Here is a 24,393-nt window from a genome sequence, read left to right as displayed (position 1 = left end):
ATTCTTATTTACCAATTTCTATCTACCGCATTCCTTGCTCTCGGGCCTTGAGCCGAGTCCCGGGAGGCTTCCCACGGTTCATGTCATCTGGGCGAGATTCCAAGGTTCATGCCCTTGAGGGGAGCCGTGTGTGCACTGCTCCTACACAACACTCTGGGTGTGCCCTGAATGTTGCCAAGTGCATGAGCCTTGTATGAATGCTACAGGTGTAGCTTATACCAATTCCCTGAATGAAATAAGCTATACCAGCAAAAGCACCTTTTCCCAGAAAACTGTCTAAACTAAGGCTTATACCAGCTTTAAAATGTTGTAAAAAATGTATACCCCTAACCTATGTTATTATACCAGTAAAAGTTTTAAGTGTAGACGTAGCTTAATTTGTGCAGTGAGGTCCTGTTCCTGCTTCATACCCATTAATGTTTTCTGCTCCCACTAGCCTATTAGGAATAGTTTATGGAAACAATGGAATTTAAAAGGTCACAAATAAGAGGACTAAAATATGAAGGACTTTAAGTGCTGAAAAGCAATTACATTTATTTTCTTTTAAATACAAAATAACTATTATGAATTGCCATATTTTCACATTACTTTATCAACATCTATTTCTTGGAAGGTACGTTACTGTAATTTTCTGGCATGTTTTCTGTAAGGATGTTTTGATTTACCATATATAATGGGTACATTGGCATGTAGTGCAAACAAAAATTTTAAAATCTGTTTACTTTTTTGGATTTAGCTAATTGGTTTGCTCTCACTTATACTTAGGGTCCTACCAAATTCACGGTCCATTTTGTTCAATTTCATTTTCATAGGATTTTAACAATCATAAATTTCATGATTTCAGCTATTTAAATCTGAAATTTCACAGTGTTGTAATTGTAGGGGTCCTGATCCAAAAAGGAGTTGTGTGGGGGTTGCAAGGTTATTGTAGGGGGGATTGCGGTATTGCTACCCTTACTTCTGTGCTGCTGCTGGCGATGGTACTGCCTTCAGAGCTGGGCAGCTGGCGAGTGGCAGCTGCTGGCCGGGAGCCCAGCTCTGAAGGCAAAGCTACCACCACTACCAGCAGCACAGAAATAAAGATGGCATGATGTGATATTGCCACCCTTACTTCTGTGCTGCTGCCTGCAGAACTGGTTTGCATGAATGTAGCTTTTCCACTTATATATAATGAACTCACCCACAGAGATAAGAGTTGAAGTTCAAGGGTGGAGCATTGTGGGAATGTTGGAAATATTTCTAATCAAGCTGTACCTGTTCTGTACAGTGAAGTCCTCCATCCATAGAACGAGTAGAGTGTGGCAAAAGTTAAACCAAGATCACATTGGTAGGGCAGTATATCTTAAACTTGACGGATCACCCCTTAATGTTGACCCTATCTCCAGATCCAGTTAGTCCTATACTCTCTGTTGAAGCTGTCCAAAAAATTGCATTTGGTGTCAGCTGGGGAAGCAGGGGAGGGTGTTTGTAGTGCACCTATGCAATAGGAACATAAGCACTGTGTATGGCTACGTAGCTCAAAATTTATGATCCTGTTTTCTGTACACTGCATCTCTAAATGTAAAGAGTCTCTGCTTGATTACTGTGTGAGTGAAAACATAACATAGATAGTGCAGAGGGCACTTAGATACACCACTATGAAGGGTATGGTATAAATGATTGATACTAAATTGAAGATTTCCCTCACACAGACTCCTAATGTAGAAAAAGTCAGTAAAATTTGTGGAGTACCCCAAAGAATCATCTCCCTAGTGCTCTTCAAAATCTTCAGGCTGGCCTTCTGCATAGCAGCGTGGAGAACAACTGGTAACCTTTGGAGTGAAGTTGAATGACAAAAACATGTTTTGCAGACCCACCAAAAGTTAGTAAGGATGATTCTAAACTGAAAAGAAATCAGAGATCTCAGCTCCTGGGAAGGTTTGGCAGGCGGGGGAGACAAGTCAGCTGCATTCTCCTGAATTTTCTGCTGTAGAAGATCCTCATAGCACAAGCCACCTAGTTTATATTTAGTCATGCTATGCTATTAGAGTGTTGCCTTGGAAAGGACAGCCATGTAATAATAATGCTACAGTAATTTAATTAAGAAGTCCTTCCAGTTTACATCTCACCAATGAGCTTTTGTTAGGATGTACACAAGGGATCATTTGGTCTAATTTACATTAGCTGTCAATACCATGCAGAATATACAATATTTTTGTTCAAATCATGCAATATATATTTTGCTAAATTTCATACAAAAATTGCTTCAGATCATGTTAATATTTCAGGAAATGTAATTGTGATACTGTTGTTTTATAATTAAATTGATAATTACCCTTCTATATTATTTCCATTTGAGAATCTCAAAGTGATCCATGAATCAATTTAATCTTCCAAATTGTCTGTGTGATTTGATATTACTCAATTTTACAGGTGAGGGAACTGAGGCACAGGCAGGTATAAATGAGTTGCCCCAGAAATAGGAAGTAGAATCAGAAATAGGGCTCGGCTCTTCTTGACCACCCCTGTGTCTTAACCACAAGTCCATTCTTCCTCTCTGATGCTGTACATCTGCTGGGTCTTCAGATATTTACTTGTAGTTATCTTTAATGCTGTAGTTGAAAACCGTACTCCAAAACCTTATGAACAATTAAGATCTGAGAGAATACATGTGTTTATTATTTCTTAGGCAATTTTTTTCTCATTTCCACATGCTCAGTGCATCTGCTTCACTTTGTATATGTTTTTCAAAGAGACAAAATTGCTTTATGCCATCTGGAAAAAAAGGGAAAATATCTAAAACTGCTTAAACATTAATATTTGTATATAAATATATATGCAAGGAGTGAGAAAAATATATTACACAATACAGTTGGTTTGATCCTGCTCTCACTTAGGGCAACAAGAGCAAGGACAGATCTATTATGTTATCAGTATCTGTTAATGGTATTTTTATTCATTGGATTTCTCTATATTCTACTGTTTCCAACTTCTTGTCAACTCACCAGTAGTGATTCTTTAGCCATTAAGGCCTAGTCCTGCACCTTTAAAGTCAATAGAATTTTTGCCAGTGACTTAAATGGGAGTAGACTTTCAGTGCTATCATGTCTTTAAAAAAAACCAAGCAAATAGAGTATCCTGGTCTTTTCTGCCTAATGGATAAAAATGAATTAAAATAAGGTTTCAAATGTTTATTGTTTTACACATGATATAATAGGCTTTACAGTATTTGATTGCATATGTGTATTTAAAATTATGTATCTATATAAATATTGCAAAAAGGTGTGCTTTGTCCAGAAAATGGATAATATGGCATAGCAAACACACAGATATACTCAGATTAGAAGACTGCATCTTTCATCTGAAGAAAATGAGTAAATATAGGAATCTGAAGTATTTTATTACAACAGACAACTATCATACATTATTCATGGCTGAAAAGGAAAGTAAACTGGAAAAAGAAAATTTGTTAATCTTTAAAGTTCTTGAAACTGAGAAAGCTCCTTTAGGAATCTCATCATAAATATCATCATATAATTAAAAGGGTTTAAGGTGGTCCATAAAGCTGAGTGAATTGATGTCTCTCATATGCAGTATTTTAACCTGGACTTCAGCAGAGAAACCATAAACAAAAGGCTATAAAGGCATCAGATGAAATGAGTTCTTGCAAGCTCAGATCCTTGTGAAGACACACTTATCTTAAACTCACCAGGGACTCACACATGAAGCCATCAGCAACAGAAACCTGCAAAGTAAGAATGAATAATGATGAGAACCCAATTTACAGGTTAAACAATCTCTGAGTACTTTCAAGAAGCTAACACTGGTATAAAGTCTAATGTCTAAATTAGAAGCAGCAAAAGTAGAAAACTGAGAAAAGCTAGCACTAGAGCAAGTTAAAAATATTATTTTATTTTTTTTAAAGCTTTGACAAACTGGATATGTGAGTTAAAGCTACCTTAGTCTGAATGCATTGTCTTTTAGTGCTCTCATCAGATGTCTGTGGTGAGGGGAGAGAATGAGTCTGGACTTTACAGCTAGCACAATGAGAATTTCTTTTTAAAGTTTCCTAGTGTAGACATGGCCTGCAGGGGAGCTGGCAGTCACTCCTATTGTGTTTTGCCTTTGAGCAAAAAGGACATATATAAATGGGTTTATCACCAGACAGAAGGTGACTCTGGGAAAATTGGTAGTATCAATGGGGCCACAGCTAAAAAGGAAGACATAAGACTCTGTTGTCATCTTGCCTTGTTTGCAGAAAACAGGGACATGTCCATTCTACCTCTTGTTTTCAACAAATAAATACACTGAAGCCTTACAAGGAAAATCTACTCATCATTAAGTGTTTCCTTTACAACACTGCACCTTAAAGATGAAAATAAAATAGCAACGTTTTGTGCATGGTTTAGAGGAGTTCGCCTTTAGGATTTTAGGGCCAGAGTAGCAATGGTATTTCATTCTTTTTTTAAAAAAGGAATCATTCTACTTTTTGTAGAAGGTTGAAGGGAATTATCTTCAGCTTGACATATGTAGACCTAGAGTGTGCCCTTATTTCAACTTTCAGAAATTGTGAACTGACACCAAAGTATGTGGAGTGGTGACTTTTGAGGAAATGAAATGGACATTATTAGAAGCTCCAGAATGAGTAGACCTACCACCTATTTTTCATTAATCCAAGCCATACCAGTACAATACACCTCATTTATAGTGACAGCTTCTCTCTCATGCAGAAAATTGAGACATGTACCCTGTAGTTTATTAAACTTTTGTTGCGTTTTATCTGGTTAGAAAGGGAATGCCCATGCCATAAGCAATTTATGCACTGGAATTATTGGTTATTTTAAAATGGATTACATTTTTTGTAAAAGTTTGTAATTTAATCTGTGTTGTGGGATAGGCACAATTGAAAAATTACAGAATTTGAAATCTCAATTCAAATGCACCATTGCCATAATACTATGGTGTTCTCTAGTCTGTATATTCCACAGATAGAATGATAATGAATAAAGTAAATAAACAATAATGGGTCAGATCTGTAGACCATATATAAAATTCCCATTTTGCCTAAGTTAGGACTTCAGCTGCATACTGAATTGTAATATATAGCACTAATTCAGGGCCATCTTCCCCCTATACACATAACATCTTCTTGTAATTCTTCTATTGGTGTGGGGTGTGGAGTTTGGTATTTATTTGGAGTTTGCCCTCCCCTAGAAGAAGGTGAAGTTTTGACATCCTAAATGCAACATATCCCCAGTTTCATACGCCTCTCAGTGGTTCCCAGCTGTGTCTATTCCTTCAGGAGCTGTTCTGCTAACTATTCCCCAAAATTTGGTTGCCTCTAGAACCACCCTTGCCCCAACCAGAGCAAATTACTGCAGACTCTGCTAGGTCTATATTTAGAGAGGGAGAAATTGGCAGAGACCTATGGTCCCTTTAAACCCTTCCATCTTATTTAGGGAGACACACAGAGCCCCCATAAAAGAGAATGATAGGAACACGCTGTTAGAAGCCACTTTTGCACCCACTCAGTCTATATTAGCAGGCACAGGCAATCCTCTTCACTTGTGGAAACAGAGGGGAAGGTGGGGGCCAGAGTGTTTCACATTTTTAAAGATGAAAGTACAAACAGTAACACCACTTAGTTGATATATCCTCTCTTTCACATAAGTTAAAAGCCAGGAAGGGGCTTTCACTTTGAAAGAATAGCTGTAGTTCTTAGTATTGAAGCAGATTATTAGAGGAGGGTTTGCAAGAATAACTGCTTAAAATGGTCACATTCAGATTAGACAAAAGAAATATAATTTGTATTTGTATAGAAGAAAATGGATGAATTTAAATTTTAGCTGATTATAATTATTGTCATCATAATCATCATCATTATCTTTGTATGTCTAAATGACTGATTCAAAGAAGAATTTTAACATATTTCACATGTCACTGTAATTCTTTTCTGTTTTGTGCTCCAGTGCTTCAGTTTTTTTATTTGCTTTCTTCAGCCTCTGAACTTTTCATGGAAGCTATTGTCATTTTTTCAGCATACAGGCATTTAGAAGAAAAAAAGCCCTTTGCAAATAAAATAAAGACAAGAAGAGATGTTTCATATTGAGTACATTTTTTGCATTTTTGTCAGTAAAAAATAACCATCTTGTATGGATAAAACTGATATTATGGGACAGCAGCTCCATATGCACTGCATAAAGAGGTTCAGAATAGTAGGGTTCCACCCTGAGCCCAGTCTTTGTGGCAAAACAGAAAGATGCTTTTAACAATGACTCAAGTCTGATACAGATTAGCAGCAGGACCAATATAGACTTTGCTTCATTCAGGTTAAGGCAGAATAAAGTATAATCTCCTATTTTAATTAGAGTTGCAGGAAATCAGGACTTGTGAAACAGGCCCAACATACCCAGCAGTTAAGGCATGTAAAAATGGAGGCACCTAAAATCAGTGGCCACCTTTGAAAATGTTGGAATAACTATATTTATGGAGTCAATATTTAATCCTTGGTCTAGTGTGCAATAGCAGTAAGGGCCCCAATAGGGAACTGTCTTGTATTAAGTATCTGTGTTATAGGAATATTGGGCTATTACTTCATAACAAATATATTGAATCAAAAAAAATTTTGATAAAATTTTGTATAAAAACTAGTTGAGGTTGCTGAGTGCAAATGTACTTAGTTCTCACAGCTTACAAAATCCAAACATATTAAAGTATGGAAATGAATAGTTACATACATCATAGATCCTATATCACCAACAATAAATATAAACACAAATTTTGTTCTACTTTGTATTTATAGACTCAGACTCATAGACTTTAAGACCAGGAGGGATTATCATGATCATCTAGTTTGACCTCCTGCACATTGCAGGCCACACAACCTCCCCCATCGACTCCTGTAATAGACCCATAAACTTCTGGCTGAGTTACTGAAGTCCTCAAATCATGATTTAAAGACTTCAGGTTACAGAGAATCCACCATTTACACTAGCTTAAACCTGCAAGTGACCCATGCCCCATGCTGCAGAGGAAGGTGAAAAACCCCTAGGGTCTCTGTCAATCTGAGCCAGGGGACAATTCCTTCCTGACCCCAAATATGGTGGTCAATTAGATCCTGAGCATGTGGACAAGTCCCAGCAGCCAGACACCTGGGAAAGAATTCTCTGTAGTTACTCAGAGCCCTCCCCATCTAGTGTCCCATCACTGGCCATTGGAGATATTTTCCACTCGCAGTAGCAGATCAGTGTGGTGGGGCGGTGCCCCACCCCCATGCCGTATTGGGCTACAGCAGGCCAGAGCGGCTGTGCAAGGCGGCAGCCAATCAGGGAGGGCCTGTTAGAGAGCCAATCAGGGTGAGTATTACAGCCAGCCAATAAAGGCTGCCCAGGAAGGAAGCAGGCAGTCTCTTCCAGGCCTTCAGAGGCTGAAGGTGTGAGCAGACTAGCGCAGAAGAGGCAAAGAAGAGTGAGTGGCAGGTGGGCAGGGCCTTGGGGGCGGGAGAGGGAAGAGGCCAAGGGGGGACGGTGCCACGGTCCACGTACTGGTGGAGCTCCCCACACTTCTAGGGAACTTCCGGCACTAGCTTATTAGCTTCCCCAAATGGAAGACTCATGCACTGCCTATGCCACTTTTTATTGCAAGGTCGTTAACAAAAATGTTACTTTCATTGATGACTCTTCCATAATGATTTAAAACCAACATTGTATTTCCCTAAAATCTTTGAAGTTGTTATGGAAAGAACACACTGTCTATAAGTAAAACATCACACCAACATGCCGCTGCAGCTCCTTAATGAACTTAATGAAATTAATTGGAGCCGTGGATGCTCACCACCTCTGAAAATCAGGTCTTAGGTGTCTCATAAATTGGTCTTTAATGTTAATTCATATAGGGTGTTTCAAAATAAATGAGAATTAGTTCTTTCAAATTAGCTCCCTATTGCAAAGCAAAAGATTAGGGGTCTGATTCTCCACAACCTTGCATATAAGTAGACCTTTACACTTGTATAAATCAGAATAGTAGCATTTTACATCTACTTTGCACTTGTGTGAAGGACTGCCAAGTGCAATTGAGAATCAGCTCTAGTCATTTATTTATTCTTTCAAGTTTAGGCCTCAGTCCTGGAAACACTTATGAACATGTTTAACTTTCCTCAGAAGCATAAAGTCAAGCATATGCAGGAATAAATAGCAAGATGGTTAAAGAAAGACAATGGGATTGAATGCAATCCTCATATGATAGTATGGAGGAGATTAATTTCAAGAGCGCATACTTTCCCTTGAGTAGGAGATACAGAATAGTAATTTGGCAGGCTTAAATTCCACAGATGCATGTTTATTTTCTCAATCTTGACTGGAAATATGATTTTTTAAATTTACGTTAATTCATCTTCTGTTAATGGATGTGTACTATGACACGTAGAGGGACCTTCCAGAAGGACTGGGTAACCCAGGGTTAAAAATGTGCTCCAGGCTATCAGGGGCTCCCTCAGCCATTATTGTGGCTGCAGAGGACAACTGTTGCTTGCAGTCCCACAGATAACCTAGTTATTAAACAGCAAAGGTTCCTGAAGGGAAATGCTGCTCACATGTCTACAGTCTACAGCTGATTCTGCAGAGGAAAAGTGATCTAAATTGGCAAGAGGGAAAGATCAGGAGAGGGAAATGGGAGAGTTGCAGGGAACTCTCCATCTTTGTACTGGAGCCTGATGAGTTATAGGAAGGTTTAACTTTTGCTTTTATACTTTGCCTGATGGAATATTTACCTTTTTTGTTTACACTCCGGCTGAAGCAAGCCTTATTTTTTCCATTTAGACTAAATTTGGTAATACAGACTTCTTTTTTAATTAACTGTAATTATTAAACTACTAGCCCAGAATATTAATGTTGAAGCTTGTTCTTGCTATACCACTTTAGGGTAAAATTAACATTGTTTTTAAGTTTAACTCCTAATTGTTTTACTTTCTCATATTTTTTATTTGACTGAAAATTAAACAATATCTAAAATATAAGGGACTTCCCAGCTTAAATGTCTATGTGTATTTAAAATTATCGCTCACATTTACATTTTCTGAAAAAGTTCTTTAAATCCGATGGCCTACATGAAACTATGAACAGGACTGAATTCAAAAACTACAAGATATAAAATGATGACAGATCTTGTCACAGCATACTTAATATAATGAAAAAATGTATATGCATCCTTCATTAAAAAGATATCAGGAGGTCTGTTTGAATGCAATATTCTATAATTCTGAAATAATATCATGAAAAGCTAATTGCCAATCAATATTAACAATCCTTTATTTTGCATTTAAAAGAAATACTATAATGAATGTTATTATAACATGTATCACATTCCATTCTTCTCTGTTTTCAGTGTGCCACTTATGTACACTCCGCAGTTTGGACACAGAGCTCTGAACAGAAAGGCAAAAAGCTTTCAGAGCTCCTTGGTTGGGTAGTGGGGAGCAATCTTTGAGATCTTTTAAGGGCTGCAATATACTGTTGCCAGTGGGGGATAGAGTCATAGCTCCCCCAAATCATTATCCCTCCCTGCCCCCTTTTCAGCACATTGTTCCCACAAATGGTAGCAATCCCTCTTCTTCCCCAAGCTCAGGGCTGTACTTCAGAGCAACCCTGAGATAGGCTTAGAGAGTGGGGAGACTTCTTACTCCTTCCGTCTCCATTTCATGGCCACATAAGGACTAGCTATAGTGTGGCACATTATAGCCAAATTATTTTCTAAGTTAATACAATTTTAAATGAGGAGTAGTGGTATTGACTAGTTACAGTACAGAAACTGGAGAATCTAGTCCCTTATCTTTAGACATCTCACCACTTGGTTTAGAAAAATATCATCTCAGAACTCTTGCATTTGAGGCTGAAAAATGCAATCATTATAGCCTCAGAATTTCTCACATTCTTTTTATTTCCCTCTTCCCTCCCCCATGAATCCACTGACAATCCTTGGCTATATGAATTAAAAAGAGTCCTTACAAATAAAGTACTCGAGGAATCTCAAGATTTACTTTTAATTTAGAAAGAAAGGGTTAATGCTTTCTGTCATTTGGGTGCCTAAGTCTCTTTTTGTTGAAATAACTCCCTTTTTTAGTAAAAGTCCTATGCATGTTAGTGGAAATTCCTAATAAAACCTGAGTAACATGATCTTTATATAGACTATTTTTTCACATCACTTTGAAGCCAAGCCTTGTGTATTGCTGAGAAATATGTTTACATGACCTTCATGTATTTCTGCAAAAATATTTGCATCCTATAGCATATCCATGGCCACATCACACAGTAGAGAAGGACCTCCACATCATAGGTGGTTAATGATCATTTTTACAGAGACAAACTGAAGGAAAGAAATAATTTCAACAGTAATTGTCATGTATTACAAATAATTTAACCTGTGCTTTTAACTCTGGGCCTGATACTGATCTCACTTACATGAGTGTAAATCAAGAGTAATTTCAGTGAAGTCAGCAGAGTTACATTAATGTAAAACCAATATAAAATCAGAATCAGGCATTGCATGTCTTTATAGGATATAGAAAAATGACCTGTGTGTAGTGTGTTCTTCACATTAATCTTGGTATGGAGTAGAGGAGAAGGAATGCATAATGCTGTTCCTTTTCAATGTAGCTGTTTTTGACTCTGTTTTTAAAAAGTCACTGAGATTAACTGTCCAGACCAAAATTGTGGGTGCATCAGCAACCAAAGTTACAGTAAGGGTTTGATCTGATCTCACTCTATACTTGTGTAACTCCATCGGCTTCAGTTGACTTAGTCCCGATTTATGCTGGCATCAGGCCCAATGGAGTTACGCCTGTGTAAAACTGGTGTGAGTGAGAATGAACCCTTAAGTGGCATGCTTTTCTCTCCACTCCCTGCCAAGAACTGGTGCACATAAACATATAGTTAATGTTGCTTAACACAGTAAGTCCAACTGCATTTTCTCACATTTATCTTCAGAGCTGTTACAGTGCACAACCAGGAGCCAGCAGACAATGTAATACAGCTTTCAAACTACCCATACAGCTAGGGTTGTTGAAGGGATAGGTGGGACCACTGAGAAAGAAGCCCTTTGCATAGCTGAATACAAGTCTGGGAGCTCAAAGTCCTGCAGATCACTGGTATTCACTTCCTGGCTAGTCCTCCATGGCAGTCTTTGGATTTCTCTGTTCTTCTCAGTAAGCAAGAGGCAAAACATATGGTCCCTTCTGGAGTGCAAATGCAATAGGTATCTTCCTGTAAACCTGTGTAAATATGTTAAACTACACATTGGGCTATGTCTCTAATGTGCAGCTTCTCAGCCATGTATTTTAGAGATCAGAAAGGCAAAATAGCAGGCACCACTTTGAGACTCTTAGGACCATCTACTGACATTAATTTTTATGCAGCGCTCCATATTGATTTCAATATGGAGTTCTGAATGTGTCTTAAAGTAGCAATATGGCTCTTAGAAGATATACAATATAAGTCTAACCGGCATATCCTGGCATTGATCTAAAATGCAGAACACCCATTGATGCCAAATTATATCAGTCGCATTTCCGTACATAAGTTGAGGATAGTAGTACTTAACACTGATGTCTGGTCCAGCTCCCACAGAAGTCAGGGGCAAAATTACCATCATGTAGGTTGTTAAATATTTCAAAATATTTTCAGCATTATTGGACATCTAACTCTTAATTATTTGTTATATTTATTAGACCTACTAAATTTAATTAAATATTTATGGGAGGAATTTTCAAATATTTAAACAAAATCTTAACATTTTTTCTAGTGTCAATGCACAACTGTCTTTATGTATCTATGAATGATGTAAATCCATTGTGACAGTGCATGTGCAATGCTGAGACAAAATCAGTGGAGCTGAATATGCAAGGAGGCATCTTAGGATAACAGCTGCATATGCATGCATACTCTTGAAACAACACAAAAATAATTGCTATCTTTGACAATAATTGGTAAGTCAATAAAAAGAAATATAATCATGTAACTCAATCCAATATATCAATATAGTCAAATACGGTAAATGGACACTTTTAAAGCCTAAGGAAAAATGTATTCTTCCATTCAGAACTTTAAAGTTTGCATTTGATGTGACTTAATGGTTAGAGTATAGTTAAAATACTGTATGTTTAATGGCTCTATATAACTCTACAAATAGGTATAATTGGTATTGTAGACATATATTGGTTTTAAAACTGATCTCAAGTTTACCACTCCTAAAATATTAATTATTTTGACAATTATATTTTATAAAAATAGATTCAATGAAATGTTAAATTTGATACATTCATTAAATTTATACCAGAATCTGTTTATGTAGAACTTCTTTTCTCATTATCAGTTTCTTCTTATATTTTCTTGTCATAAAATACTTTGCACTCACAACACAGGATATGAAAATTTATGAAGGGTCTACAGAAGATATTTTTGTATCTTCTGGTATAAATCAACAAAAGATTACTTTTTTGTTGTTGCTCTAGATAGTTTAAAAAGTCTGTTTCAAAAATGCAAAAATCTACAAAGAAGAAAAATGAAATACCTTCTCATTCCACTAGATGGTGGTGCCTTCAGGTCAGGGCTAGAGATACTGCAACAGACAGTGCAGGGGAAACTTTTGCTGTATTTGGCTGCCTGGCAAACAGAGAGAGGAGTTCAGTTTATAATCTCATGGATATTAACTTATCTGTATTTAAAAATGTGAGTAGATATACATGATTACACAGTGTAGAGATTTAAATGTGTGTTAACTTTGATACGTCTAGTACCACTAGCCTATCTCCACTAAGAAAAATGCGTTCGAGAAAGATTATATCGTAATGATTTCATCCTTATTGATGATTTTAATAGGATCCTGACTTTGCAATTTTTACCACTGCAGATCCCCAGTGGAATGCAAAATTGGGCCAAAGATTAAAGTGGTGAATCATATGTTTAATGTGACAGATTCTGAGTTGATTCTTTAGCAATGATGGTTCATTTAATTAACAATAACATCACTTGTATTTATGCAACACTTTTCATTGTGAAATATATTAAAGTTCTATACAAATTTTCTTATACAACTGAAGTGCAGATACCTCTGGGGTGGAAGATGACAGCCAGCTGAGGCACAACACATTTCACATCACCAGAGAGAGAGAGGAAATTTTGGCTAAATGCATAAGAGTAAAACTCTGCTCTTATAAGTCCCATAAAAGCTTTAATTACCATGAAGAGCAGATATGGCCTTTGTAGATAATGGCTTTGGGTCATTCATTTGTTTTTTGTTGTTTTTTTACAAAGTTCTTATGGTGAATGTCTAAATCCTGAAGGTCTTATTCAGGGAAAATTCCGATTGAAGTCTTCCTATTGACTTCAATAAGGAGTACAGCATACAGAAGTCAGTTTTCTTGAGAAAGGACTCCAGAATTTGGCTCAATTATTTTAATTAAAAAGGGAATTTTGGAACTTCCTATTGACAAGTGAGGTAATTTGTCTGGAACTAAGAAAACCTAATATAAAAGATTGTAAAATTGTTTTGATTTTGCTTGAATACTGTTATAAGAAGGGGAAAATACTTCTATGAAGTAATAATAAAATATTTAATTTTAAAATACATTTGACTGAGTTAACAAATTAAGAATCAGAGAGCATAAACACTAGATTACAGTGTATCACATCAGAACCTACAATTGGCCGTTTCACAAATCATGTAATTTTACACCAAGATGAAGAGCGCCAACCAGAGGTTCAGAAATGCTTATCTTAAGAATGTCAGATCCTGTGATGCTGTTCTTTCAGAAGCTGTACACAAACTGACTTCAATGGGAAGTGCACATTGATGCACAGTAACAAATACACTTCAGCATGAGGAATTACACAGCACTGTATGAATACCGCTTACTTTTAAAGTTTAAGGGCCTGATCCAGCAAACACGTCTACAGTAGCATAACTTAACTCACATAAGAAGTCTCATTAAAATCAACATACCACTCATTTAAACTAAACTACATATTGCTTAAGTGGTTGCAGGATGGTGCCCTCAGTAAGAAATGTACTGTAGCCAGACTAAAATGTAAAGCTTTCTTCTGTCTAAGTTTTGGGTTTTGTAAAATATTCCGAGTACATTAAAATTACCTTGTTTTCTTTTTACATAACCATCTGACTGCCAAAGCCCTGATCCTCCAATGAGCTTCATGTGGGGCAGGCCCTTGTGTCCATATAGAGATCACTGGGGCCTGAGGCAGAAAAAACACATATAGATGGTAGACTCCTATTTCAGTGTCTACTATTTTGTGTTCTACTGAATCTTCCCTGATTATATTGATGGAATTTAGCTAAAAAGAAGGTGTCAGGGCTCAGTCTTATTCTCTGTAAAAAGAGTAGAAAATTTCCCTCTTTTCTTTAAATGTCCAAAGAAGCAAATTGACTCTAACCTTTGTTATTCACAACCATTATTGGGTTAAAATTCTAGGAGGGTAAGTTCCTTTATTAGATCCCCTCGAATACCCCAGTATAACTGACAATCACTGGAAACATCTCTAATAACTCTTTCTTTTACTTAATAAGGGATACAACATCTTTAAAACATTAGAAACAGATGTCACTGCATTACTTCACTGCTGATGTATGTAATAGAAATGACACACTAATTAATTTAATGCAGTATAAATGTACTGATTATTTATCATGGCTGACAATAAAATTATGAAAACATTCAATTACAATCAGTGGTAATTCATTATTTATTGATTTTGCATTATGCACACATTAATACAATGCATTTAATTACACAAGAGAAGGGATCATTTTTCTATTGGTACTCAGACATTTAGTTTCATTGTTTTAAAAAAAAATCTTGCTGTTTAGGAGAGAAATTTTAATCCATGCTTCAATAAAAATTCCTGAAACATCAAAAATAAATTGAATTCAAACCTCCAGTATTAGTGCACTACAAAATCTGGGCAGTAAAAATGATAATTTCAGTATCTTGTTTCTCACGTGCCAGTAGCCTACATTTGTTAATATAATCATAATACATGTTCTAATACAAATTAAGGAACTAAATTTTAGACTAATTTTGGAAAAATTATTTCATAATTATTTTTTTCCCTTCCTGTCCCAGCTTGTGTTCATAAAATTAGTGATATGAATTGCTCATTTACTAAGGGCCTGACCCAAAGCCTAGTCAAGTCAGTGGGAATATTTCCACTGACTTCCATAGACTTTTGTTAATGTCAGAAAGGAGAACATCAGCATTGCACTAAGCGCTCCTCAAATTGGAAAGAATGGAGAAAAAGTGGTGTCTCAGATAGCTGAAACTGAGTAGAATATGCAATTTTCAACTATCCCTTCATTCTGGGCCCACATGTACCTCATCACTCACAAACCTAGTGTTATGTTCATTACTCATATTTGATGTGAACTCCATCTCATGTGTACTTATGTCCTTCACTAAGCTGATATGAACTTTTATTCCTGTATACTACTGGCATCAGACATGCTGTGTCATGATAGAGTTTATAGAATATGTTATTCATAGAATTAATCCTGCATCATTTTAATCTCCTACATTACAACTTTTCTTGAGTCACTCCATTTAGTATCTTTCCCCATACTTGGCCACTGGCAAATTGAAATACAGTTAATTGTACCACATACATCACTACTGAATTTTCCTGTCATTTAGCAAAAAAATTATTTTTCTTTGTGACCTTGGGCAAGTCACTTCACTGCCCCATACCTCAGTTTCCCATGTCTAAAATAAGGATAATGATTCTTACCTCTTTTGTAATGCACTTTGAGATCTACTTGGGTGAAACGTGGCATATAAGAACTAGGTATTATTATTGTTAATGAAACTTCCCTACTGTTTTCTTTAAAAGGCTGCTAATGTTTTTATCGTTACCCCCTCCTTGTTAATTTGTGTCAGTCAGCATCTTCTCTATAGGATGAGCCAGTGGTCACAATAATGCCTACTGGTAATAGGTAATTTACAGGGAGCTGTGGATTAGCCCTCTCTACTGGGGCTTGAAACTGACCAGGGCTCTGCTCTCTCTCCTCTGGCATTTATGAAGAACTTGTCCCTGCTTTTACTCCAGCAGGCTACATACCATAAAAAACACAAGCAAGCCCCTTTACTTGATATTTTGCAGTCCAACACCTGGTGGTCAATTTTTATATGTAATTAAAACTGCACCAACATTTCACTGGCTGTTAATGTCAAGAAAAATGGAATATTTTGCCCTCAGGGCTGAAATGGACAAAAATATTGAATATTGGATTAAAAATAATCATTCTAAAAGGCTAATTACTACTGTATATGGAGAGTTAATAGTTTGTACACATTCATATTACACATTTGGACCCCAGTCAATCAAACCAGCTGACAAATGCAGGATACTTTACAACTGACAAGATATTGCAGTATGATTTTTTGGATTTAGCATCTTTGCCTTATCTTGGGTAAAATTACAAGGAAATAATATCTACTGATATAGTTGACTCTTATACGCTTAGTTGAGCTGGGCTGCTGCATGGTATTAATTCTCAAACCTTGAGCATTTTCTTAGTCTAAGTGCAGTTCTTTTCTCCATGGATAGTCACCTTTCAAGGGTACTGTTTTTACTACAGTCTTTATGATTTTATATTGCTTCATGCCACTCCAGCTTGCAGGGTGTTGATGCGCAAGGCTTCCTCTGGCCTTGCAAAAACTCAGCCTTATTTAGAAATATGTTTAGTTTGTGGAAGACATTAAAGTCAAAAAGAAAAAAAAAATCCTGAGTGGAATTTGATTATCTCATTAATCTCAAAGCAAAATGTCTTTAAAGGGAATAAAGGAGAAAAACAATGAGAAACCTTTAAATCTGATTTATTAAATCTTCTGTTAGCAATTATGTCCAATAAATTACCCAGATATATTTTCTGTTTGAGGGACTTTTCATATTATTTGTATTATGATAGTACCTAGCCCCAGCTGAATACAGGGCCACATTGCATTAGGCATTGTAAATAAATACATAGGAAGTGACAGTCTCTGCCCCTCAAACTAAAGGCCTGTCCCCTCAGCCAAGATGGGTGAACTGCTGAGCACTACCACAACTCAGTTTGGGGGACAACAAAGTGAAGGTCATAGGGCTACAACAAGGGATCCAGATGGGGACACTGAGCAGAGAACTTTGGACAACATCTACTGGTCCTCAAAGAAGTCCAAAGAGCCAGTAGACATTACCCAGAGGAACTCTGACTGGATGCGTGAAGTGACAAGGGGTCAGAAACAGGCCCCACAGTCACAGAGCACTATCTTCCCGACATCATCAAGCTTCCTCCTCCTGAACTTGTGGATGGCCATCTTGGCCAGCATCAGGAGAAAGTTGATGAGGTCTCGTGACTTTGTGGGGCCATAGATGGGGTATGCATATACAAGGAGGCACAGGGAAAAGTGCAGCCAGAATGTCAACAGGAAGTTCTGGAGAAGCTGGAAAAGGGGCTGCAGCCTGACTCACTCTATGCAGATTGTGCCAAAGTCCCCCTCTTGCCACACAAAGGGTACCAGAGGTGATCCAGTTACAGGCCAGTAAGCCTAACTTTGGTACCAGGCAAATTGGTTGAAACTATAGTAAAGAACAGAATTATCAGACACAAAGGTGAACATGATTTTTTGCAGAAAAGTCAACACAGCTTTTGTGAAGGGAAATCATGCCTCACCAATCTATTAGAATTCTTTGAGGAGGTCAACAAACATGTGGACAAGGGTGATCCAGTGAATATCATGTACTTGGACTTTCACAAGATCCCTCTCCAAAGGCTATTCAGCAAAGTAAGCAGTCATGGGATAAGAAGGAAGGTCCTCTCATGGATCAGTAACTAGTTAAAAGACAGGAAATAAAGAGTAGGAATAAACGGTCAGTTTACACAGCGGAGAGAGGTAAATAGTGGTGTCCCCCAGGGATCTGTTCTGAGACCAGTGCTGTTCAACATATTCATAAATGAGTTGGAAAAAAGGGATAAACAGTAAGGTGGCAAAGTTCGCAGATGATACAAAATTTCTCAAGATAGTTAAGTCCAAAGCAGACTGTGAAGAATTCCAAGGGGATCTCCTAAAACTGGGCGACTGGGCGACAAAATGGCAGAAATTCAATGTTGATAAATGCAAAGTAATGCATATGGGAAAACATTATCCCAACTCTACATACAAAATGATGGGATCTAAATAGCTGATACCACTCTAGAAAGAGAGCTTGGAGTCACTGTGGATAGTTCTCTGAAAAATCAGCGCAATGTACAGCAGTAGTCAAAAAAGGTAACAGAATTTTAGGAACCATTGGGAAAGGGATAGATAATAAGACAGTAAGTATCAAAATGCCACTATATAAATCCACGGTATGCCCATACCTTGAATACTGAGTACAGTTTGGTTGCCCCATCTCAAAAAAAATATATGAGAATTGGAAAATGGCAGAGAAGGGCAACAAAACAATTAAGGGTGTGGAACAGCTTCCATACGAGGAGAGATTAAAAAGACTGGGACTTTTCAGCTTGGAAAAGAAACAACTAAGGGGGCATATGATAGAGGGCAATAAAATGATGACTGTATGGAGAAAGTGAATAAGGAACTGTTATTTATTCCTTCTCATAACAGAAGAACCAGGGATTAACCAATGAAATTAATAGGCAGAGAGTTTAAAACAAACAAAAAGAAGCACTTCTTCACAAAATGCACAGTCAACCTGTGGAACTCATTGCTAGGAGATGTTGTGAAGATTAAAACTATAATTGGTTTAGAAAAAGAATTAGATAAATTCATGGAGGACAGGTCCATCAATGGATATTAGTTAAGATGGTCAGGGAGGCAACCTCATGCTCAACCAGAAGCTGGGAGTGGCTGATGGGGCATGGGTCACTTGATAATTGTTCATTCCTTCTGAAGCACCTGGCATTGGCCACTGCTGGAAGAGAGGATACGTATCCATGCTCATGATTCCATGGAGGAGCTGCCAGCTGAGATCCGCAGTGGGCCGTTGGACTATGGTGGAGATACATGCTGACCTACCGGGGCTCCCTGCCCTCCACAGGCAAAAAAAGGTCCCGGTACTTGGGAGCATAGGTGCCAACTCCGGGGGTGCTCCAGCCCTGCTTAGCATACACCAGCAACCAGCTACCCCTTTCTCCCCAGTGCCTCCCCCGACCATGATCAGCTGTTCTGTGGCATGCAGGAGGTGCTGGGGTCTGGGAGCAAGGTCTGGGCAGCTTGGGGGAGGGGGTGGAATGGGGTGTGGGGCAGGAAGAGGTGAGGTGGGGGTGTGGGCTTGGGATAAGAGATGGAGTGAGGGCGGGGCGAAGCAGGGATGGGAAGAGGCAGAGTGGGGTTGGGGTTTGGGGGAAAAAGTGGAGTGGGGACAGGGCCTGGGGCAGAGCGGGGGCAGGTCGAGCATCCCCTGGCACATTAGAAAGTCAGCACCTCTGCTTGGGAGAAAAACAACAAGGAGTCTGGTGGCATCTTAAAGACTTACATATTTATTTGGGCGTAAGCTTTCGTGGGTAAAAAACTCACTTCTTCAGATGCATGGAGTAAAAATTACAGATACAGGCATAAATATATATTGGCACATGAAGAGAAGGGAGTTACCTTACAAGTGGAGAACCAATATTGAAGGTCAATTCAGACAGGGTGGGTGTGATCCACTCCCAATGATTGAGGAGGAGGTGTCGATACCAATAGAGGGAAAATTGCTTTTGTAGTGAGCCAGTCACTCCCAGTCCCTATTCAAGCCCAAATTGATGGTGTTAAGTTTGCAAAAGAATTGTAGCTCTGCACTTTCTCTTTGAAGTTTCTGCTTGGGAGGTTCATTGGACAGAGCTCTTGCCTCCACTCATGCCACGTACCCTGGTCCTGGATCATGAGGAGCAGGAAGGATGGTTTAGGTTGGACAGTAGGGAAAACTTTCTAACTGTCCGGATAGTTAAGCACTGGAATAAGTTGCCTAGGGAAGTTGTGGTATCTCCATCACGGGAGATTTTTTAAGAGCAGGTTAGACAAACACCTGTCAGGGATGATCTAGATAATACTTATTCCTGCCAGGAGTGCACGACACAGGACTAGAAGACCTCTTGAGGTCCCTTCCAGTCCTATGACTCTATGTCATCAGCACAAGCCAACAAGAGCACTCACAAGTCCAGAGGTAGCAGCAACATTTGAAGTGGGAGAGAAAGGGTCAGGAATGAGATTGGGATCTCGGTTGTGTCTCACCACCCACACCAACACCTGCACCTAGGTTTCACTGTGGGAGGAGGTGGCTACCAGGAGGTTGCAGACACTTTGCCTCCTGGTCAAGGTGGGGAAGGTTCCCCAGCCACTGTAAATGGAAAAGGAGGAAGCAGTGGCAGTAGTGATGGTTGGATGGGCCACAGCAGGTGGGTCTGCAGCCACCTGGGCTGCAGCCTTTAGAGCTGGTGGAAGGGACAGCAGGAGGATGGCAGTAGCAGCTGCTGCTGCAGAAGGAACCTTCTGTGCCAGGCTCTTGCCCTGCTCTTCTTGCTGACTGAGGAGGCTTCATTGATGGTGGTGCTTTTGGCAGAAGAGTCCCTTCCTGTGCCTTCTGCTGCCACACCAGTGGTGTTGGCAGAGGTATTGGTGATCTGCTGTGGTGGTGGATGGGACAGAAAGCTGAGGTGGGGCAACAATGTTGGCCAGGAACCCCTCCCTCAATCTCCTGGCCCAGATTGAGGGCCACCATTGAGGACAGGTCATGGGAACAGCCACCAGAGCCGGACATGTAAATAATGAAAGGGTGGTTGGGGAGAGAATGGAAGCTAACCACTCCTCTGCATTAGGCTGCATGGGGGAGGAGGTGGAGGGTGCAGGCAAACCTAAAGGATGGGGGGGACTACAACAAGCAGTGTGGGAGGTTACTCTGGCTGCACTGGGAGTTTAGGTGGGCATATATAAGTGTGGGTGAGAATGCAGCGAATGGGGGATCGAACAAAAGAGGGGAATTGCAAGCACGAAGAATATGCAGGTGCACAAGAAAAGGGGGGCCAGGTGAAGGGAGGCAGGCAGCAACAAACAGCAAGGAGAGAGGACAGACGAGGTAGAGGCAGGAGCAACAAACAGTAAAGGGGACGGGCAGGCATGGCAAGAGAGGTAGGCAACAAAAAGGGTGGCCACTCATGCATCCACGGAATATGGGACTTCTGGAATAGTGTGGCCCACCCCCACTATTCTGCCCCCTGCCAGGGTACTCACATGGAGGACGCCATTTTGCAAAGCACCCATCCCGCCCACTCTGGTGTACATGTGAAGTCAAGCTGTTGGGAGCGGAGCAGCGCCCTCTGCAAAATGGCATCCTCCATGCGCCCACAATTATACTGGTCAAAACCATGTCTGGTTTTATATTACTGCTGGACAGGGACAAACCCTGAGAAAAACAAGACTGTTCGGCTTAAAATGGACAAATGGCCTGCCTAGCAACAAACTGTGGGAGAGAGGGAATCACAGAGGGGGCCATGTAAGATGGGAGGGGCCACACAGGGTGACCAAATAGCAAGTGTGAAAAATCAGGCCACTTTTTTTTCTGGGGGTGGGTGGGTGATGGTATAATTGTACATATAAGACAAAGCTCCTAATATCCTATGTCTGGTCACCCTAGGGCCACATGACTCACAAAGGGAAGGGGGGCATGTGAGAAAAGGGGGGCAGCTTACTGCAAGGGGGAGGGGTCTGTGCTAGATGGGAGCAGTGAACCACAAAGGGCGGCGGGGGGGGGGATTTAGTGGGCAGGCAGAGGGAGCAGGGGGTCCATCAGCCCACTGCAAACTCGGAGAGGAGAAAGGGGAGGACAATGCGAGGGGGAACACATGCCCCCGTGTGCTAAGGTTGCCGCCTCTGAAGTACAAAAAACCCCCGAACAAACGGAGCCCGCAGGATGCTCCTGAGCCCACAGAACTGGGCAGCCGGCAGTGTACGCTGAGCACCCTGGCAGACCTCCCCGGACAGCTACTGCTAACTGCAAAGAAGGGCCGGTCCTGGGCAAACCTGGACAGGTGACAACCCTATGGTGGCGAGAAGTGAAAAGGCTGCTGCGGACGGTCACTTTGGTCAGAGGAAGCGGCGGGGGCGGGCAAGAGGCGGAGGCAGGGCTCCACGCCACTCCCCCTCCCCAGCAGCAGCAACACCAGCAGCCGCCTCCTCCTCCAGCGGCAGCAGCCCCAGCTCCCCTCCGCAAGCAGCCACTAGCCGGGGCCACGCTTGCCGAGGGCCAGGCGCATTGGCTGGAGGGGGCTGTCACTCTTCTCCCCCCCTCCCGCGCCCCGGGTGGAGGTGGGGAGGGCTCGGAGCGAGCGGCTGCTGCGTGCGCCAGCGAGCGAGTGGGAGACTCTGTTTTGGGTCGTCTTGCAAACAGTTGGGGAGAGTGAGCGTGGCAGGGAGCGCGGGGCTGAGCCGCCGCAGAGAGTGACCATGGCTGTCTCCTCCGCGCCTCCCGTCATCTCGGCCACTTCCAGCAGCGCCAGCAGCGGCGGCAGCGTGGGGGGGCCGGGGGGCTTGTTCCGGGCAGACCCCCTCTATTCCTCCAGCCCCTCCGAGTCCCCCCGGCTCACCAACAGCCTGGTCAACAGTTTCCTGGCTTCCAGCGGCGGCGGTGCGGGCACGGGAGGCGGCGGAGGGGGTGGCAGCAACGAGTGTAAGATGGTTGATCTGCACGGGGTGAAGGTGGCTTCTTTCCTGGTGGAGGGGCAGGAGCTGATCTGCCTGCCGCAGGTCTTCGATCTCTTCCTCAAGCACCTGGTGGGGGGGCTGCACACGGTCTACACCAAGCTGAAGCGGCTGGATATATCGCCCGTGGTGTGTACGGTGGAACAGGTCCGCATCCTGCGGGGGCTGGGCGCCATCCAGCCCGGCGTGAACCGCTGCAAGCTCATCACCAGGAAAGACTTCGAAACTTTGTACAACGACTGCACCAACGCCAGGTGAGCGGCAAACTTCGCTGTCACTCCTCCCGCCCCGGCTCGGCGCCTCTCCCTGCTGGCTGCCCACTGGCAAGGGTGGGTGCTCAGCCGCCTCCAGGGAGGGTGGGTGGGAGCCCGGGCACCTTGCGCTCCTCTGGCAGCCGGAGCCCTGGGCACAGTCACGCCCGCTCCAGGGAAACTTTGTTTTCGCGGGAGTCCCAGGCTCGGGGTGGGTGGTGAGCGTGCTCCCGAGCCGCTCGTGCCAGGCCAGCCCTGAGGCTCTTCTCTGTAAACAGAGCAAAGAGCCCGCTGCGTCCCCTCCAGGGCTCTGAGCGCTCCCTAGCGCGCCTTGCAAGGTGCCTACAGCCCTGCAGGTTCCGTGTTAGGGAAGATGAGCGCCCAGAAGTCCAGCCTATGGTGGGGCTCCGCTGCACGGCTATAGCGGACGGTCTGTTGATAACGTGCAAACTGCCACTTACCCTGTGATGGTATCTTTGAGAGAGGGTCGAGATGCAGGATGCGCCAAAACTAAGCAATGCTTTAGAAACGGAAACCCCACGTTGGCACGTATACTCAGCTTGCGAATGGGGCAGTCTTCAGAGGATGCTTCCTTCACTTTGGCTAACTGTTAGACAAGTTTTCTGGACCGTATGGTCACCTTAAATCACCGTCTCTAACTGCAGAAGCAGTAGGAGAATGCAAATGCACTTTATGATGCTCGCTGCCAGAAGGGACTGTAGCAGAGTTAGATGGTGTAAAGGAGGCAATAAATTGTATGAAATCTGTTCTAGAGAAAGAGGAGTGATTTAGTGTAGGTGATTACACAAAATTCTTAAACTGTTGAACTTTCTTGCTGAGGTTTATTAAATCTGTGTGCCAGATAACTGCACTAAGCACGAACTTGGCAAATTATATGAAATGATTATTCACTTTCTCACAAATATAGTGTCTAGATAATCTTTCAAATGACTACATAGAAAGGACCTCAGTACTTTTTGCTTTAAGTTCTTAGCTGTATATTTTTTCTCTCACCGAGACTTATGATCTCTACTTGTTTGGGTTGTGAACATAACTTGTAATACAGAAGTTGTAAGTCTTGCAAATAAAATAATGATAGCCAAAGAACATGTGCTATGTTGCCTGAGGAGTATGAGTAGTTTACAGACAAACTGTTGCTTAGTATAACTCTAGAATAATGGTACATTATTTAATCAAAGAGGTTTTACTGTTGTTATAGCCCTTGTCCTGTTGTGCTTAAATGACTAAACCCAAAAGCTGATTGTATTCATGGAAGATCCCTGCTGGGTTCTTCATACATGGGGGGTCAGAATCCTTGTTTGTGACCTCACAGTTCTTGCTTTAGAAATGATAATGATCTCATAAACAAAAAAACTCTCAAGGCTTAGTAGAAATATATAGTAAGAAGGGGTAAATTTATAAGAGAGAGAACTCTAGATGACATCCAGT

At 41.0% G+C, this 24,393-nt stretch overlaps 1 protein-coding gene and 1 long non-coding RNA gene across 8 annotated transcripts in view; one reads left to right on the top strand and one right to left on the bottom strand.

The window, feature by feature from the left end:
• Window positions 1-3,500: 3,500 nt before the first annotated feature.
• Window positions 3,501-23,066, bottom strand: LOC140917634 (uncharacterized). Its single transcript, XR_012160932.1, has 3 exons — window positions 22,579-23,066; window positions 12,541-12,632; window positions 3,501-3,724 (listed from the first exon to the last, which is right to left on the bottom strand). It is a non-coding gene; the product is annotated as an uncharacterized lncRNA (long non-coding RNA).
• Window positions 22,153-24,393, top strand: part of DACH2 (dachshund family transcription factor 2) — a 457,188-nt gene continuing 454,947 nt past the window's right edge. For 6 of the 7 annotated variants that reach the window (XM_073360877.1, XM_073360876.1, XM_073360878.1 and 3 more), the window contains exon 1: window positions 22,154-22,947. In XM_073360877.1, coding sequence (XP_073216978.1) covers window positions 22,439-22,947 — 509 coding nt within the window. In that variant the 5' untranslated portion in view covers window positions 22,154-22,438. Of the gene's footprint in view, window positions 22,948-24,393 lie in introns of all 7 variants that reach the window. The other variant, XM_073360874.1, reaches the window with a different exon arrangement.

The sequence above is a fragment of the Lepidochelys kempii genome, chromosome 9 (assembly GCF_965140265.1).
Source record: "Lepidochelys kempii isolate rLepKem1 chromosome 9, rLepKem1.hap2, whole genome shotgun sequence".
Classification (NCBI taxonomy): Eukaryota; Metazoa; Chordata; order Testudines; family Cheloniidae; genus Lepidochelys; species Lepidochelys kempii.
Note: the sequence above shows the minus strand (reverse complement) of the source record. Positions and strands in the feature narration are given on the sequence as shown.